This window comes from Magallana gigas, chromosome 2 (assembly GCF_963853765.1).
Source record: "Magallana gigas chromosome 2, xbMagGiga1.1, whole genome shotgun sequence".
NCBI lineage: Eukaryota > Metazoa > Mollusca > Bivalvia > Ostreida > Ostreidae > Magallana > Magallana gigas.
This window is the reverse complement of record NC_088854.1, coordinates 15,689,613-15,709,167: the sequence shown is the minus strand read 5'-3', so window position 1 is coordinate 15,709,167 and position 19,555 is coordinate 15,689,613. Positions and strand designations below refer to the sequence as shown.

The 19,555-nt window shown below is 32.6% G+C and overlaps 2 protein-coding genes and 2 long non-coding RNA genes across 5 annotated transcripts in view; 2 read left to right on the top strand and 2 right to left on the bottom strand.

The window, feature by feature from the left end:
- The window catches only part of LOC105338068 (COMM domain-containing protein 5), a 39,479-nt gene that overhangs the window by 9,590 nt on the left and 10,334 nt on the right, over window positions 1–19,555 (bottom strand). The window lies entirely within an intron of this gene.
- Window positions 3,622–11,907, top strand: LOC109619340 (uncharacterized). Of its 2 annotated transcripts, XR_010710810.1 has the most exons (5): window positions 3,622–3,728; window positions 6,743–6,887; window positions 8,233–9,379; window positions 10,626–10,973; window positions 11,087–11,907. It is a non-coding gene; the product is annotated as an uncharacterized lncRNA (long non-coding RNA). The 2 variants fall into 2 exon arrangements; XR_010710809.1 differs by having other exon boundaries at window positions 10,626–11,907.
- LOC117691984 (uncharacterized) lies at window positions 8,264–10,890 on the bottom strand. The gene is made up of 2 exons (XM_066075232.1): window positions 10,670–10,890; window positions 8,264–9,452 (listed from the first exon to the last, which is right to left on the bottom strand). Exons 1-2 carry the CDS (start codon window positions 10,888–10,890, stop codon window positions 8,264–8,266), a joined length of 1,410 nt encoding a protein of 469 aa, XP_065931304.1.
- LOC117692127 (uncharacterized) lies at window positions 14,217–16,195 on the top strand. The gene is made up of 3 exons (XR_010710811.1): window positions 14,217–14,354; window positions 15,065–15,239; window positions 15,752–16,195. It is a non-coding gene; the product is annotated as an uncharacterized lncRNA (long non-coding RNA).

Below are 19,555 nucleotides of genomic sequence, written 5' to 3'. Positions count from 1 at the left end.
CTCCTGGTACAGGTCCTTACGTATACAAAACACTATGAATAAAACATTCCATATGCTTTTCCTAGTTTATAACTTAATTCGTATTTCATAGCATCGTTAATTATGTTCCGATATTCGATAGTCAACATGTTTTCAAGTTGTATTAATGTCGTAGTGTGTATATAACCCGTTGTTTAATTCGATTAAAATGTAAATATGCAAGGGGCGCAACTCAAGTTGCTCGCTAGATAGCGCCACCACATCACCGAGTTTTCGCAATGAAATCCGCCAAGGGTTTATGGGGAGCAAAGTGGACCGAAAACCCTTGGCTAGCGAAGATGCAAAATATGTAGCAAGAAATGGAATGAAAATTTCCGGGTGCAGGATTTATTTTTTAATATTACTTTTTGAAAGCCCATAGACACATGCGTACGAATCTGGCTACCAAGAAAACAAATTGGTGTAGCCTTACTGTTATAGTCTGTCCCGGGTTATTTATTCCGAGATAAATTGACAATTGTCAATTAATATTAGAGAATTTTTTAGTAAATTGAATAGATTTTTAAGTTATCAAAAATTCCCAAGCAAAATAACAGTAATTTTGTCGCATAATATACCTAATTGTCATGTACGAGCCGATTTCGAAAGTCTACGGGACTTTCCAATGTTAATTTCGGCCATTGCTGCCAAGCGTACGAGGGAGTAGTTATTATTTTTTAATGCGCGTCAAAATAAATCGAAAAAAATTAAATAAAAAAGATTTTTTGATCATTGCGAATATAAATGATAATTGAGCCATTTAGTCTGGTTGTAAATTACTCTCATATCAATTAGATGTCAGGAAAATATAAATCCGACTGTTATGCAGTACAACTACACTCTAAATCAATGACCTACTTAGGTGGCAGGGGATAGTTTCGAAGGAAAGACCCGGTCAAAATTTTGAAATAAAAGGAGAACCTGGGGTTTGGCTGGTTATTTGAGGGGTATGAATCGGTAGAATATTTATTGCATTCATTTTGTGGATAGAGGAGCTCATGCCAATTTCATTGATATATGACACTTTAATACTGGTAGCACTTTTCATCAGATATGGAATGAAAATGCGAAACTGTGGCCAAAATTTTCACTTTCGGTTTTGTGCTTGAAAAGTAGGGTGGGTTCAGAACACGAAATGTCACTCGGAAAGAAGGTGATTGACCCCCCATCAATTGGTGATTATTTGCATGGGTATACATTAAGCTACCAATCCTATGGTAGTTTATGGCAGTTGCTCGGGACTGGAGCGTGGTTATGGACCCGTGAAAATATGAAAAAAGGGCAATTTTTCAGAAAATTTTGAGACCGTCCCTGGCTATTCTTTATAGTGCTATATGTAAGTTGTACTTGTTTTATTCTGAAATGTTTAAAAATTCTAGAGAGTCGGGACCATGTGTCCCCTGCATGCAAACCAATTTTAGCAAATTTAAAAATCCACTGAAAAATTAAATCACATATATGAGCACTATCTGCCTCACATTTCCTCGACCAAAAAAACTATCCCCTGCCACCTTCAAGAAAATGTCAAATTTTTAATAGGCTTTAAGTTTAACAACATGGGAACAGAAAAGATGTTCAATGTGTGCAAAATGGGAAACTGGCTGAATTTTTATGATTGCTCAACCCTGTGATGAGATTTAGGGGCCAAAATGTAGCAGGGGGTGGTCCTTAGAAAAAGTGCAATTTTCTAGTATTTTGGGTTTGTCCTTATATTAAAACCCTTTATAGGCATATTATTCCTATTGAAATAAGATGTTGGGTTGAATTTGGATTAACTGAATAATATTGTACCATTTTCATGAAATTTTCTTGAAATTAGTTGACAGCCATGCAGTTTTATGAAGTTTTAAACCCTTAGATTTGATAAGAAATTGTAAAATATTGTTCTTTCTCAAGCTAAAACTGACAAAAAGTTGATTTTAGGGCTAAATATATATTTTAAATGTGCTACATGTAATTTACATGTAATTACATGTAATTCTAAATAGTTAATATCTGCATTTTAAGTCATTATAAACAATTTTAAAATGTCTGATTGTCAAAAAAGCACCCCCCCCCCCTTCAATTTTCTTCACCGACAACCAAAAATAGCCTTTATTTCACATTTCTTTTGATAAAATCTCATGCATACATAAAATTTCTCTCATTTAAAACAAAACACACATGTTTGGTTTCTTCTTTATTGAAAATATACCAAGAAAAATTGAATTTGTGTGCATTTTTTAACCATTTGTCATTTGCATGTATTCCCACCTCATTATGGGGGTGTGGTCATTATGTTCAAATTTGGTATTTCTTTGTATGAAAAACATGTATTTCAATCTTTATAACAAATAAATCTAGATCTTTTGGTTTTGGTTAAAGAATAAACAAAGAAATTAGGTTTCATCATCATCCGTTCAGCATATTTGGGAAATTACTCCTCGGGTAAGATGCCTGATTGCCATTTTCTAGGTACCTGTCCCTTTTGAAAAGATGAAAGTGAAGGTTTTGTGTTCCAAATAGGTTGCTTTTGTGTTCCAATAGAGTTTTTAAACCTGTTAGTACCATTTAGAAACAAAACAGTTGATTGCAAGGAGTAATAATGTGTTTTTTCTTATTCCCATTTGCAGGGGGATAGGTGATACATGTGAGTTGAATTCTCCTATATGTTGTTACTAAATGTGAATATTTCAATGTTTTTTTACATCAGATAGGGATAAAGGTTTCTTGTTATAACTGATTTTTAAAGAAAAAATGTCTTTTGGATTGAAAGAAGTCATGATGTATCTTAAAAACCTTACAGAAACAGGTTAAGGTGATTCAGCCGGGAAAGGGGGTAATACTTAAACAGCCATAACCTTTTTATTTTTCAATGAAATCAGACCAAAATTGAAAGGTTTTACTCAGAATTGCATGAACTTTCTGATTTTAAAGTGTTTTGGTTAGAGAGAAACAAACTCTAAAAGTTAAAGGTGGCAGGGGATAGTTTCGAAGGAAAGACCCGGTCAAAATTTTGAAATAAAAGGAGAACCTGGGGTTTGGCTGGTTATTTGAGGGGTATGAATCGGTAGAATATTTATTGCATTCATTTTGTGGATAGAGGAGCTCATGCCAATTTCATTGATATATGACACTTTAATACTGGTAGCACTTTTCATCAGATATGGAATGAAAATGCGAAACTGTGGCCAAAATTTTCACTTTCGGTTTTGTGCTTGAAAAGTAGGGTGGGTTCAGAACACGAAATGTCACTCGGAAAGAAGGTGATTGACCCCCCATCAATTGGTGATTATTTGCATGGGTATACATTAAGCTACCAATCCTATGGTAGTTTATGGCAGTTGCTCGGGACTGGAGCGTGGTTATGGACCCGTGAAAATATGAAAAAAGGGCAATTTTTCAGAAAATTTTGAGACCGTCCCTGGCTATTCTTTATAGTGCTATATGTAAGTTGTACTTGTTTTATTCTGAAATGTTTAAAAATTCTAGAGAGTCGGGACCATGTGTCCCCTGCATGCAAACCAATTTTAGCAAATTTAAAAATCCACTGAAAAATTAAATCACATATATGAGCACTATCTGCCTCACATTTCCTCGACCAAAAAAACTATCCCCTGCCACCTTAACGTTGTATGATATTGCTCATGCCATGGCGTTACTTCATGAACTGTCTTTGTTGGAAACTGTGAATGCTGCATTGAGAGCGCAACTGGAACGGTGTTATAAAGGTATGTTTATGTTTTGTTCTATACCAGACACTGATTTATTTAACGATATCAATCGTAATACTTCAGACCGACAGACGGTTTTAAAAATGAATCTTTTTTGCAAAAGCGAAAGTAGGTAACCCTGTGTTTTTTGTTTTGACTAAGTGAAAAAGAAATCGATTCTATAGCCTAATAAACTTGATAATAGCTTTATTGCCATGCGACACTGACACATTTGAGAATGAAAATTTATGGACCACTGTTATTGTTTTATGTGAATGAAAGTAGAGTTGGGGGTGGGGTGGGGGCAACATTCAAACAAACCAACTTTTCTTTACCAGGAATGGCAGGATTGTTTAAGGGCATTCCACTGACATGTATAATTTTTTTAATTTTGAGTTTCTCTAATCCACAGCTAAAAAATTTATTTGTTCGGTATTTTTACATTGGAAATTTAAAATAAATTTGAATTATTTTCAATTAACCAAGCCAGTTATAGTCTATTTTGATATATGATATGAATTCATTTTATGTAAATAACCAAGTATGAACCTATCAATTACATAATTTATGCAGTATTTTGTTTTCTGTTCCATTTGGGGCTTGAAATCAGATGACATTCTAATAATGATATATAGCTATATAATTATTAACATTTACATCATCCAGACTGTGAGTGTCTTTGTCTGTGATAACACTACGTATCGATTCTGTATTATATAACCCATAATACAAATGACGCCAAATTGAGGCGCCGGCGGGGTTTGCTTATTTATAGTTAAAGATTTAATTGTACGATGGCTTAAAATTATTTAAGAAATGAACTCAATGTCTACCCAAGTTATACTCGTATAACCTGGGTTGGGGCAATTTACGCTTTATAATCCGCGAAGCGGATTATAAAAAAGCGTAAATTGCTCCAACCCAGGTTATACAAGTATAACTTGGGTAGATATTGAGTTCATTCCTTATAATTTAATTTTCTGGAATTTGCTGTACAAATTGAGTCCGTTTTACTTTTAAAAGTGATATAAATCTGTTCAAAATTCAAACGTAACGTCAAGTGAATTAGTACGTTGGTGCATTGTGACGTGTCTTGTGACGTGCAAACCAGGTTATACAAATTTAACTAAATTTTTCTATCCAATCAAATGCCGCGTTACAACCAGAATTAAATTATATAAATATAAGTAATAAGGAATCATTCTTTGAATATTATGAGATGATAATTTCGGTCGGGGCGTGATCAAATCTATCATAAAGCCCTTCGGGCTTTATTGGATTTGATCATGCCCGACCAAAATTATCACCTCATAATATTCAAAGAATGATCCCTTATTCCTTAAATGTTGGCCTTAACAGTGTTAAAACAAATAACAGAGAAATAATATTATACTTTTGTGATGTTTATTTTACCCCAAAATTAATTAATGATTAAATTTATTGTTATAATTATAGCATTTATATATCTTCATGGTATGATGAGTTGTTTGATTTAACACAGATGCAATCACTGTATCATGATTTTGAATAATTACACCTGTCCACATTTTTTCAGCATGAAAACAATGAAAATATTCATATGTTTTAGATTTCAGGAATTACATAATTATTATACATGTAAAGGTTTAACAATCAACGTAATCATTATGTTGTCAACATTTATTGATGTCTGATTTTTCAAATAAAGTTCATACAAATTGTATTTTAGGCATGAAAAGCTAAACCATTTGAGTTATTATGTATTACAGAAATTGATAATATTAATTAAATATACACTCATTAAGTCATGTTCACAGAGTAAAGTAGATATACCTACAATTTGACAAGATGTCACTTGTATTTGGAAAGTAAGCAACCAATCACAGATGTGCTGTATCACAGTTATTTATACATGTAATCAAATTGAAATTTATAATTTCAAATTAAACAACAAAGATGTCACTTGTATTTGGAAAGTAAGCAACCAATCACAGATGTGCTGTATCACAGTTATTTATACATGTAATCAAATTGAAATTTATAATTTCAAATTAAACAACAAAGATGTCACTTGTAATAGTAAAGTAAGCAACCAATCACAGATTTGCTGTATCACAGTTATTACATGTAATCAAATTGAAATTTATAATTTCAAATTAAACAACAAAGATGCCACTTGTAATAGTAAAGTAAGCAACCAATCACAGATGTGCTGTATCACAGTTATTACATGTAATCAGATTGAAATTTATAATTTCAAATTAAACAACAAAGATGCCACATGTAATAGTAAAGTAAGCAACCAATCACAGATGTGCTGTATCACAGTTATTACATGTAATCAGATTGAAATTTATAATTTCAAATTAAACAACAAAGATGCCACTTGTAATAGTAAAGTAAGCAACCAATCACAGATGTGCTGTATCATAGTTATTACATGTAATCAAATTGAAATTTATAATTTCAAATTAAACAACAAAGATGCCACTTGTATTTGTAAAGTAAGCAACCAATCACAGATTTGCTGTATCACAGTTATTACATGTAATCAAATTGAAATTCATAATTTCAAAGTAAACAACAAAGATGCCACTAAGCAACCAATCACAGATGTGCTGTATCACAGTTATTACATGTAATCAAATTGAAATTTATAATTTCAAATTAAACAACAAAGATGCCACTTGTAATAGTAAAGTAAGCAACCAATCACAGATGTGCTGTATCACAGTTATTACATGTAATCAAATTGAAATTTATAATTTCAAATTAAACAACAAAGATGCCACTAAGCAACCAATCACAGATGTGCTGTATCACAGTTATTACATGTAATCAAATTGAAATTTATAATTTCAAATTAAACAACAAAGATGCCACTTGTAATAGTAAAGTAAGCAACCAATCATATTGAAATTTACAATCCATAAATTAAAATTTTATAAATTCAATTCATATTAAACAACATAATTAATCAAAGATGTGGGGTGGAAGCTATTAATTTAATACATAATTGTGATTGAACTTGAATAACATTCATTTTTATACAGGTACTATAATAATGGAAGTCCTGGTTCCAAAGAAGAAGTTGATCACAGTAGAAAGATTGATACTATAGATAAAGTCCTGCTGGCGAAGCCATTCATAATATGCAGCAGAAGAATAGTAAAAGTTTCACCACTCATCAAAAGTCAGGTATACTAGTTCAGTAATTGGACTGCTTTTTATAACTTACCATCTTTATATATAATACAATCATTGAAATGAATAAAAAAAGAATAAGATGATTTCACAGTTAGAGACTGGCATGTCTCCCACCATTGAAAATCATCAAAATATTCTAGATTGATAAATCAAGGTATAAATCACTTAAAGGGAAATCTGTAGGATATATTTAAGAACTCAAAGAAATGTTATTTTGGTATCAGATTAATTGATATAAACTTTATTTCTTTTAAAATCCCATGAGTTTATCTCATCCTCTTCATCTTCAGAAACTGGTTATTGGTATTGACCTTCATAAAACTATTAAAGATGCTAAGTTATATGTAGCAGTCCCATGTATTCAGAAATGAAACTAATCACTGATACCAAACTTCGACAAAATTGTTATCAACTGTTAATGAAATATACACATACAGCCTACTCCGGATATATTGAAATTTAGGGGACCATGCAAATTATTTCAATATATCCGTATTTCAATATAAGCGAAATTGACTGACGTGAAGCTGCCATTATTTGAAAGCTCAATTCGGATGTAAGCATAGAAAACCAAACCCGAACAAATTATTTGGTCATCATTTATCTATTACAGTAATCAGATTACATGAATATTATTCCTTGAAAGTTTGATTAAACTTTTATCCGTAAGTTTTGTAAGTTTCATTTTGTTACTATCTTAAACCTCATCATAATCTCCGAATAAATTTCACTTTTTAAAAGAAGTATAAAAACACATGATGAGAACTTATCAATTCACATCTTTGTATATCAATCTGGCATAATTACTGTCAACAACCGTGATGACAGCCGCCAGGGAGTAATTCAACATAACCGTTTTAAAAACAACTATATATCCCCTACGGGGACCGATCAGTGGCTTCAATATAAGCGATATTTCAAAATAGCCGATTTCAGTATATCCGTTAAATCAATGCAAAGAAACTGAGAGGCAAAAACGGGGGATTTATTTCTATTTCAAAATAAGCGGAATTCGATAATAAGCGATTTCAATATAAGTGGAGTAGGCTGTATTCATGTCAATACTTTGTGGAATTTATGGATTCCTATCTGGATTACTTTAACTCGACAAAACATTTTAAATTTTTCAAATGATGTGTTGTTGTTGTTGTTGTTAAAATGACAAAAGATATGATACATTATCTAAAATATACTTTAAGACATTTTCAGAGATGTTTTTTCCACTAATTTAATCGGATTACATGTATAGTGTAGAATATCATTTTTAAAAAATGATTTTTATATATGAAACTTAGGTGAAAATCAGTGATTAGTTTTCTTTCTTTTACCTTTAAAGGGGAGCAGTTCTCCAGGCACCATGGGGAGGCTCATGAAGGAACGGTGTTCAATCCATACAAAGCGTTCCAACATTGGACACACTTACCTGACTTTAGAGAGGGCTTGGTACATATGCGGTGACTCCACCTCTTACACACTTCACACTCAACCCAAACAATCTTTCGAGACTTTCCAGGAGCATTGTAATCACCACATATGCAACAAGTGACTTCATCGTCAGACTCCTCAACGAAGCCCATGGATTCGTCAGAGTCAGAGTCATTTTCGTCATCACCAGAATCTGTGTCCATGTCACTGTCACTGTCTTCCGAGTCCGTCAAGTCTATGACCACAGGAGCAACCTCCTCATCCTGGACTCCGTCGAGTTTCCACAGTTTTTCTTCGACCTCTCTTATCACGTGACTCTCCACCTTGCGCCACTTCTCAACCCCATAAGCTGATCTAGCCTGAATAAAGAGTTCCTTCACTTTCTCTTTCTTAAATGTGGCATTGCTCCTGGCGACGAAACTTTTTAATTCAGCCCAGACCAACTCGATAGGATTAAGCTCACAATGATAGGGAGGTAGACGCAAAACTGTGTGACCTGACTGTGAAGCCAAATCGTCTATCACATATTTAGGACGAGGCTTATGCTGCTTCACCAATGTGACCAATTCAGCCTTGATCATTCGCGGATTGTAATGGATACCCTTTCTATCAAGCCAAGACTGGATCTCAGCCTTCGGTGCCGAGGAAGTTGGACACCTGGACTCAGGATCCAGATGACTGTGATAGGAAGCATTATCCATCACGATGACTGAATTAGCCGGTAGGTTAGGGAGCAACTGCTCAGTGAACCACTTTGTGAAGTTTTCCGAGTTCATCTCGTCGTGATAATCCTGGTTGCCTGTTTTCGACTCGAAAATGAGGGCAGATCCCGGGATCATACCCACAGCCGAAGAACCTGCATCCACAATTATCAGACGAGAGCCTTTCCCAGATGGGACAAAACGCCCATGACCTCCACGATGTGACTCAAAGGCAGAGGTAGATGTCCTAGGACAGTCCACCCAATCTCCCCTCGCTACATGATTGGTGTTCAACCAAGTCTCATCCAAATACACAATAGGACGACCCTCCTCTCTAAACTTCCTAATGGACCTCAGGTAAGTATGTCGCATACTTATGATATCGTTCCTCTCCCCGATGTAACGTCGGTTGGAACCTGCTTTGTAGAATCTGAAGATAAAAACAGACAATTTTAATACATGTAGTTTAATACTATAGGTGCATTCCATATTTCACCTTACATCTAAAAGAAATTTGGTTGTCATTTCTAATTTTACTAGCTTTTTATTAGCTCACTTAGCTGAAAGCTCAAGGGAGTTTTTCTGATCACATTTTGTCTGTCCTCCCTCTGTCTGTCAGTCTGTTCATCTGTAAACTTTTCACAATTTCAACATCAACATCTTCTCCAGAACCACTGGGCCAATTTTAACCAAACTTGGCACAAAGCACCTTTAGGCAAAGGGGATTCAAAGTTGAGAAAATTAAGGATCACGCCCTTTCTCAAAGGGAGATGATTGGGAATTATTGGAAAATTTGGAGAAATTTTCAAAAATCTTCTTCTCAAGAACCATTTGGCAAGGAAGGCTGAAACTTATGTAAAAGCATTCTCAGGGTAGTATAGGTTCAAAGTTGTGAAAATCATGACCCCCATGGGTAGGGTTGGGCCACAATTGGGGGTTGAATTTTTACATAGGAATATATAGAGTAAATCTTTAAACATCTTCTTCTCAGAAACTAATCAGCCAGGAAAGCTGAAACTTATGTGGAAGCATCTTCAGGTAGTGTAGGTTAAAAGTTGTGAACAATTCTTTGGCCTCACAAGGGGTTCAGAGTTTGATGTAGGTTTATATCCCATGTATAAACTATTGTCTAGGATCTTGTTGAGAACTCTGATCCTCAACATGTGATATGACTATCAAATCATCATCCTGTTAGAATAGGGAATTAATTATAAACATAAAAATATCTAACGGGAAAATGGATTGTTATTTAAACAGGATCTACATGAAATATATTACATTGTCCAGATATTTTGTATTATGACTCCATAAAGCTGATATTATCATGCTTATTGTTGCTCAGGTGAGTGAATAGGCCCATGAGCCTCTTGTTATTCTGGAAATTTATCCATATTATATATTATAACATACCTTCTTGACATGATGTCATGACAAAAAAGAACGTTTTGCTCTTTATAAAGTTCAAGATAAATATTTGCAAGTGTACAGGTGTACATGTAAATTTTGCTAAGCTTTAACAGTCCCATGTTATGTTTTAGATCACCTGTGTCACTTGCAAATCTGCTTTTTTTATCACTATGTAATTAAATCTTTTATTTTACAGAGAGCATGCGAATCTTCATCTTTGCATGATGACAAAGTGCTTACTTGAACCCAAGATCCTTCACAAGTCTCCCCAGTGGTGTCTTAGTGATCCTGACTCCCCTTTCTACTAGAACATCTGACAGTCGACGAAGGGAAACGTACTGGCCCTTCAACTGCATATCATGAATGGTCCTCTTCACCAAGTCTTCATCGAAGTCATCAAGCTTTCTACTGGGACCGCGTTTCTTCTTTGGAGCTAGAACTTGCATGTCCTCCACCACCATTTCGACCGGATCAGGATCTACTTTCCCCTTCAATGTTTTCTCAGATATTCCTAAATATGTAGAAATAGATTTCAGTAATCATGGTAGATATATATTTATTAGTACCGTGTACCAAAATACAGTTGATTTATATAGATGCAAAATAATTTGTAAAATTAAAAGTACTTTACTTTAATGTTAGATATTTTTATTACAGAAATAAAGTTGTCTATTCGAAACAAAATCATTGTTACCGGTAGCCACTGATAATCTCTTCAGAGGATTTTGTATGTGTTTGACCCTTCCCTCCTGACTTTCTATGGAGAACTGTTTATAAATCTTTGTTAAAAGGTCTACAACCTGGAGAAGACATTTGTTATTAATTTTATGCAACTGTTCAATCTCATATATAACTGAAACATTTGCAAGACAAGTACATCTGATCAAGTTTAGCTCATTAAACTGAAAATTCCGTTGACTTATGGAATAAATGAATGTCAATCAATACAACAATCTAATTTAAAATTAATATTTTAAGGTCACTGTAAATGTAGGGCGTATTCCAATAAATTTCATCAATGACTATTTTAATATTATTTAATCATACAATTGCTGAAAATCAAAATAGATGTAAATATAAGTAATGATAATATTGAGGAATCATTCTTTTGATAATATAGGGTGATCAAAATACAGTCAGACATGAACAAATTTATCATCTAAGCCCTTTAGGTATTTTATTTTTTAGGTCTGTCTTTTTCATTTTACTTAAGTGTATATGATATATTTATATTTATCACATGTTTAGCTCAATGTATGGTGGATATCACTCATGTAATAAATTTTGTGTTTTATTCCACTGTGTGTTCTTACACCACGTGACGTCATAAATAAACATTACGTAGCTTCAGGTGGATGATTGACATAGAATAAATTTTTTTACAAAAACATTCATTTGAAAAGTGTAGAAATATGGATGTGGCGCAAACAAAGCTGTTTCATTTTTTCATAAATTGATATAAATATGTTAGAAAATGATATGCTTGTTTATTATTCTACAATGATTTTTTTTTGTCATGCATAGATTTGCATCTTATAGTAAATGTGTTGTGCAGCTCACAATTAAAATATTTACAGAAAAGATAACGGTTTAACAAAAGGCGTGGTAAAACATGTGATAAAAAGAATCTCTCATGATTTGTAGGTATATGATTTTTATCCAACTCGTTGTAAGGCGAGGGGATAGAAAACACAACTCGTTGGATAAAAATCATATACCATCGCAAATTATGAGAGATCCTATATATGATAAATTATTGAATTGTCATTTCATTCTACAGGCGACCATTAATGCAACTGAGCCTTTTGAATTTACTTTTTACATTCTATTAATATTAAATGCAGAGGTAAACAACATGTAGGAGTGTTTGTCCGTTCACAACTTTACATTGATGAAAAAATATGTTTGTAATCAAGTTCAGTTGTGAATAGCTCATATTGTTTTATCATCAGACATCAAAACAAATATATTAATTTTGTCCATTCACAACTTTACATATAAATAGTCCTTAAGTTGTGAATAGCTCATACTGTTTTATCAACATATTAATTTTGTCCATTCACAACTTTACATACATTAAAATCTTATTGTTTAATAAATTATTAAGTTGTGAATAGCTCATATTGGTTTATTATCAAAAATCTAAGTACATGTTAAATAAATATACTTTGTCCATTCACAACTTCAGTACCCCCCCCCCCCCCCCCCCAAAAAAAAAAAAATATGCCGGTATATAAATTAAAAAAAAAAAACCAAAAGTACAGACATCTTTTTATTATATATGAATTATTGCAAGTTGTGAATGGCTCATGATATTACCAGCTATATATAAAATTTGCAATTCCTGACTTCATTGTATTCTATACATGTATACGGATACAATTAACCTGGGTCTAAAATGACATGGCACCCGTTTATTTATAGTTGAAAAGGTCACGGCCATTTCTTGTGACATCACATCAGTTTAAGCAGACAGCATAGAGAACTGTGCCCTTTTGTGGTGGAATTAAATCTTTGTGATGTTATTGCACATGTGACTCTTAAAGTAGTGATAATATATGATGTTTTGTGAAATATCTTCCAGACAATTTCGTCTGCTTTGATTACATTGTGTTTATTGGGATGTAAGGAATTTTAGTGATAAAGGTGCATTCAAAAGGTAAGTTTAGAGAAACATAAAGATACATTTATATGAATAAATAGTATAATTCTTGCCAGGCCTAAAGTATAAAAAAAAATAAAACAGTCGGGTTCTAGCCTATAGAGACAATGAAGTCATTGCAAACTTGTGCTGTATTTGTATAATAATCAACGATATAAAATTCATAAGCAATTATACCTCCATGGACTTTACAGCCTTTGCACCTTTGGTTTTAGGCATCTTGTCTTCTTCAAGTTAGTGTTAATATAAATTGTACGAGACGAAACAGCAGACTATATCTACATATATGTATAAGTTATCCTCGGTACGGATGCGTTAAAAATTACGGCTATTACAGAGATATTCCGAAAGTAAGCGTTACAACGGCAACGTGCGCGACGGAGATATACGTCATCAACGTAACAATACGTAAAGCCACGAACATATCTAAATAATAACTGGCCCCGGCCGAAGTGGCAGCCATTTTCTCCAATGTTAATTCCCCGTAAGGTTTTATTTTTGTATCGTATAGTTAAGACGTTTGACTTTGTGAAACGTCTTTATGGCAGATGTCTTGGGATTTTTTCCTTCTAGTGAAAAAATATGGTTTTAACCCTGGTGTTTTCATAAACATCGATTTATTTAGGGAAATGTGCGGCAAAAATAACTCGGGACAGACTTTTTAATTCATAGCTCTTTCGAAACTAACAGGATTGAAATCTACATGGCCTGCTTATCGGTTAGTCAAAACCTACAGAAAAATCACGGTCTGCATGAAATAATCATGATGATGTCAGACTCAAATTTCCATAGTAGACAAATATTGGTTGTTTCTTTAAGCTAACGTACTGGGCCCGGTTTTTCGAAAGGTGGTTAACTCTAACACCGTGTTAACTCTGTGTTAAACTCGGTGTTAAAGTTAACGAAATGGTTAAGTGTTTTTCGAAAGTGTGTTAGGGTTTAACAATGTGTTAACTCTGTGTTAACTTTAATCCACCCCCAGTACCTTGGTTAAGATTTAACACAGTGATTAAATATGGCCGCCAGTGTAATGATTTTGCCACTTCAACTCAAAAAATTGGTATAAGAAGCATTTTCCAGAAATTTTAAAGTTTAAAAATCTTACATACGATATAAGATACGGAAAAGCAACCGGCTTGACATGAAAAGTTGCAGTAATCTGTGTGATATAATTATGGAAGAAGGATTTTGCACATGGTTCATACCCCCTATGTTGAAGGATCCCTTCATTGGAGGAGGCTGCATTGTTGACATCAGTAAAAGGTACTTTTTTTCTTTATTTGACCTTCACATTGATTATATTGTTGTTGTCACATAAGACATTTAACAAAAATTTCCAAAATGATAAGTGAAATGGGTACTATAAGTACAAAAACATTGTGCAATTTTTTCCTTGAATTTTTAAAACATTAATGAGAAAGAAATTATCAGCTCCTTGATAAATAAATATTGAGTGAACATGTTAGCATATAATTTTTTTCAATGTTGTTACTGCATATTAAGATTTATCTCCCTTTTGACAAAATGCAAGTGGTGGATCAAAATTATTTCTAAAACGTCTAAATGTTATGCACAGTCAAGCAATGTAAAGATACTAAAATTATATCTGATTGGAACAATATTGGTATGATTTTTATGTACATGTATTTTATATTATATCTTCCTTTTTTAAATCACTTTTTTAAAGAATAACTGCATTTTAAATTTTTGAAGCATTTAATTTTTAAAACTTTAATAGTTATATTGATTTAATTAAATTAGTGATATTTAAATTTGACCTTATTTATTTCTTTCCACTGGGCAGATCCCAATCATGATGCACATGTTTTTTGAAGTGTATCTATTTCAAATGTACATGTATTTTACATTATTATTAAATGCATTTCAGACATGTTTTAAGTATATATCTTTATGATTTAAAAAAATCTGTTGTTTTGTATTTTCAATACATTTTAAAAATTATTTATTTAAAGATTTGGAAGAAGGAGAACATGGAATGTTCTGCTGGGTGACACTTGCTGTGCTTGGTACCTAATTCTCCCAAAGCCATATCTCATGAGGCCCACAAACTGCAGCCAATGAGAAATTTATTCAAACATGCATACCAAGATCAGAAGTGAAATTGAGAGGTTCTTTTGTTTGCATAAGGTGTGATTCTATTTCTTCTTTTTTTCACTGAAGGTTGGGCATTTTCAGTTGAAGTGACAATTTTTAAATTATCATGGTATTTCACAAACAATTTATAACAGAGCATTTATATGCTTTAAGACTAAATATTTTAACATTAACTGAAAATTTCAATTAGGGAAGTATTATTACATTTACTGTGCTCTCAATCGACAAACCTGATTAGTCTCAATTACTGAATTATTAAGAGTTTAATGTCACCTGGATGTGAACTGCTTTGCTAAACCAAAATCATCATCTTTACATGTATATGCATGTAACTCATATCAGATTTATATGAATACAACAGGGTACATACATGTATACATAAATCAGTACATGTTTTCTGTAGTGTCCATTTTAAACAAATTTTGTAATCAGAACTGTTAAAAATTTAAGGTGAATATGAAGTTTAGTCCCAAACTATGACTATATTTGTCTTTATTTCACAATTGTTGTCTTTTTGTATACATTTTATCCTTTTTAATTCACAGATTTGCATGATACAGGAATTAACTGCCTGCATTGTTAATTGAAGAGGACTTGGAGAGACTGAGAAAGATGCATGAGTATTTGACAACAACCAACCTCTAAGCCTCAAACACCATGCACCAAAAGAAGGAGAACAATTATTGTGACATTTATTCTAATGTCTACATCCTAATTTATAATTATAATACACAATAATTTAATTCTGGTTGTAACGCGGCCTTTGATTGGATAGAAAAATTAAGTTAAATTTGTATAACCTGGTTTGCACGTCACAAGACACGTCACAATGCACTAACGTCAAAAACGTACTAATCCGCTTGACGTTACGTTTGAATTTTGAACAGATTAATATCATTTTTAAAAGTAAACGGACTCAATTTGTACAGCAAATTACAGAAAATTAAATTATAAGGAATGAACTCAATATCTACCTAAGTTATACGAGTATAACCTGGGTTGGAGCAATTTACGCTTTTTTTATAATCCGCTTCGCGGATTATAAAGCGTAAATTGCCCCAACCCAGGTTATACTCGTATAACTTGGGTAGACATTGAGTTCATTTCTTAAATAGCCAAAAAAAATGAATTTTCTCTCTCTCTCTCTCTTAACATGTCTAACATGTTTTTATTATGAAATTGTTTAAAGTACCATAAACTGGAAATGATAACTATTAAAGTATGTAAAACAATGCGAATGTAAACCCCTCTCTCTCTCTCTCTCTCTCTCTCTCTCATGTAAAAGAGTATGTTGATTACTTTATATTTGTACTTTTATAATATAATAGAGATTTTCATCCAAATATGAAATACCGAATAAATAAACATTAAGTATACACAGAATGTTACATATAGATGACTCAGTTTTTGTTTATCACAGCTTATAGGTGTAAATGTTAAATTGTTGTCTTTAATTATCCATGATAGATTAAATAATTAATACATTTATTTTGTATGTTTTTGTCTATAATGTCCTTGTATAAAAATATGCATTTAATACTAGTAAGCCTCTTACCCTTTTATTTAAGGCATATTTTTCTTTCAAATTAAGTTTACATGAAGACAAATGCAGTTATCATTGAACACAAAATGTAAAAAAAAAAAATTCCAAGTTTTTAGCTCCTTCCTGTCCAAAGGTGAAATTTTACACATATTTACATATATATATAATAGTTGAAAAATCACCCATTCCTTCCAATTGTCTCAATTTAAATTGCATGTAGGATATGAAAATGTAAATTTTACATAAATTAAAATAACATCTGCTATAATAACTACTTTTGAAATGAACAAGAAGCAACCATATTTTTATCTTTGTATTGTATTTATGCATTTAATAGAAAAACATGTAAAATTTGAACATTTTTCTTGGATTTCTTATCTGTCTCCAGCTACCCGGATGTGTTTGAATTTTATTTTAATAAAATTAAGGCAGACATCACACTAGTAGCTAGGTCTTATTTATTTTATCATGGTTGGAAAGAGAGTAGATTTTTATTAAATATGATTGTTAAGCTTGCTTTTTATGAAATTTAAACAAGAAATCACATGCAGGACGGCATGTATGTTTGTCTCTAAAATGCTACAATTCATCCAATTTTTAAAATAGGTCAATTTTTAGTGTCGGCGATAAATGTTTTCAAATATGTGTGAGAATTGACACTAGGAAATTGCCACAAGTTTCATAATATTAGGTGAAAGATTTCAAACCAGTGCTTTTTATGAAAATCAATACATAGAGGAGGGTATGCATGCAAGGGTATTTCTAAGTGATGTGGTGCTTTTAGAATGATAATATCATGTAGATACATGCAGTAGTGAATAAAGTTTCCTATTAAAAGAGGTTGAACAACAATTGACCTCTTAAATCATAATTAAGTAAAGATGTTTTGCTGAAGAAGAACTACATGAATCTATGTTAAATAGAGTAAAGTGGAAATGGTGGGTTCACTTAAATGACCATATATTTCTCAAACCTCAATGAAATTGGCAATATGCGGTATACTTTTTCTCAAAATTTCATAAGCTTTTTTATTCCAAGACAAATTGTCTTTTCATAGAATATAAGTGTAAGTTAAACCCTATAAATTAATTAGAAAATTTGTTGAGTCTTTGAACTGTATTTTATGATACATGTACCTAATTGATTTACCAGACACATTGAAAGGAATTTATAATGGTATTTTGAAGCTATTACATTGTACTTTAACGGTGTTTTATAGACTACAAGAAAAGAAAGGATTAATTTGGAAAATTGCATACTACCGTAATGTCGCGTGTATAACACGCACTTTTTTTCAGCCAAAATTTGATCAAAAGTGGGGGGTGCGTGTTATACATAGGACTAAAATTTTACCCCATTTTTTCAAGTCGTGATTCTTGATACCTCGGGAGATGTGACTGCCGATATAGCGTGTTATGCAAGTTGTATGAGTGTATACTGATCGCTGATATACATGTAGCGCGTTATGCAAGTTGTACGAGTGTATACTAAATTTACTGCATCAGAAATACCTTATTCTTAGTTTTATTTCCATGTATTGAAATATTAATCCACTTTCAACACTATTTCTTGCATCAAACAAGTTTAAATATCGCTAGTGTATTCGCCATTACGTAAGCAATCACCTGTTGACTTGGCGCGTGGTCAATGTTTGTTTAACAATTTCCTGTGTCAGAAGCATGCACCTGTCTTGTGTCGGACTTCACTGGATGTTTTCAAGTGCATGAAGATTAGAGCGATTATTCTGATTTTATTAAACTTGATTACTTTGTGTCCAGTTATGCAGTTAAACGTTATTGCTTTAAATAGACAATGCTAAAAATACATCGATCATTTGTACGACTTGATAATGACGATATACGACATACTTACGTTTCCTCAGAATGTTTATTTAACAACAATCTATGAGTTAGACTATAATTAATCAATTAAATCATTTCTTTTGATGTTGTTTTGGTTTATATCTGCAAACATTATAACTTTAAAGCTCGAAGCTCGGTTGCCGTTCTTCCCTACGTATGATGATCTTCAACTTCTCTACTGTTGTACAAGAAACTCTTTACGAAGTGTCTAATGATATTTGATACCGCCCATGTAAATCATGCCGTCCTTTTTATGTAAAATTGTAAGAACTTTGACTCTAATATCGTTTGGGCCATGTTCCGAACTCGAAATTACAGTAATTGCGCTTGGGTTATAAAATTATCATTAAACATCGGTAGTTATTTTGGGTTATAAAATTATCATTAAACATCGATAGTTATTTGGAAAATGGCGGCCGTCGATTTCCATCATTGTGCTATGTTCCGATCACAAAATTAAATAAATTGCGCATGAATTTTAAAATTATCATGAAATATTGATAGATTTGGGGGGGAAATGGCGGCCGTTGATTTCGCCATTTTTTGGGTGCGTGTTATACACAGGACCTGCTGTTTTTTTAGCTATTTTTTGGTCAACTTTGGGGGTGCGTATTATACACGAGTGCGTATTATACACGATACATTACGGTATATAGGATCGGAACCCTGGAATGATATAGATGTTCAACATATAATTATATCAATAATATTTCACTAAATTCAAACTTATTGAAATCCCAAAGCAAAATCTTCTTTTTTCTTCATATATAGGAAGTAGAAATGAATTATGGGCAACCAAGTGGTTAGCAAGTGGTTAACTCAGTTAACACAGTGTTAGCTAACCAATGCGTTAAATTGCTTTTGATCAACAGAATTTAACCACTGCGTTAGCTAATCACTTGATTAGGATTTAACATGTCGTTATCCTTAACACAGTGTTAAAT

Excerpts from the sequence above, each read along its gene's own strand:
- LOC117691984 (XM_066075232.1), bottom strand. The coding sequence starts at position 10,890 with ATGGTGGTGGAGGACATGCAAGTTCTAGCTCCAAAGAAGAAACGCGGT. Across the intron at positions 9,453-10,669 it reads GTGAAGGATCTTGGGTTCAA|ATTCTACAAAGCAGGTTCCA; the intron begins GTAAGCACTTTG and ends TTTTATCTTCAG.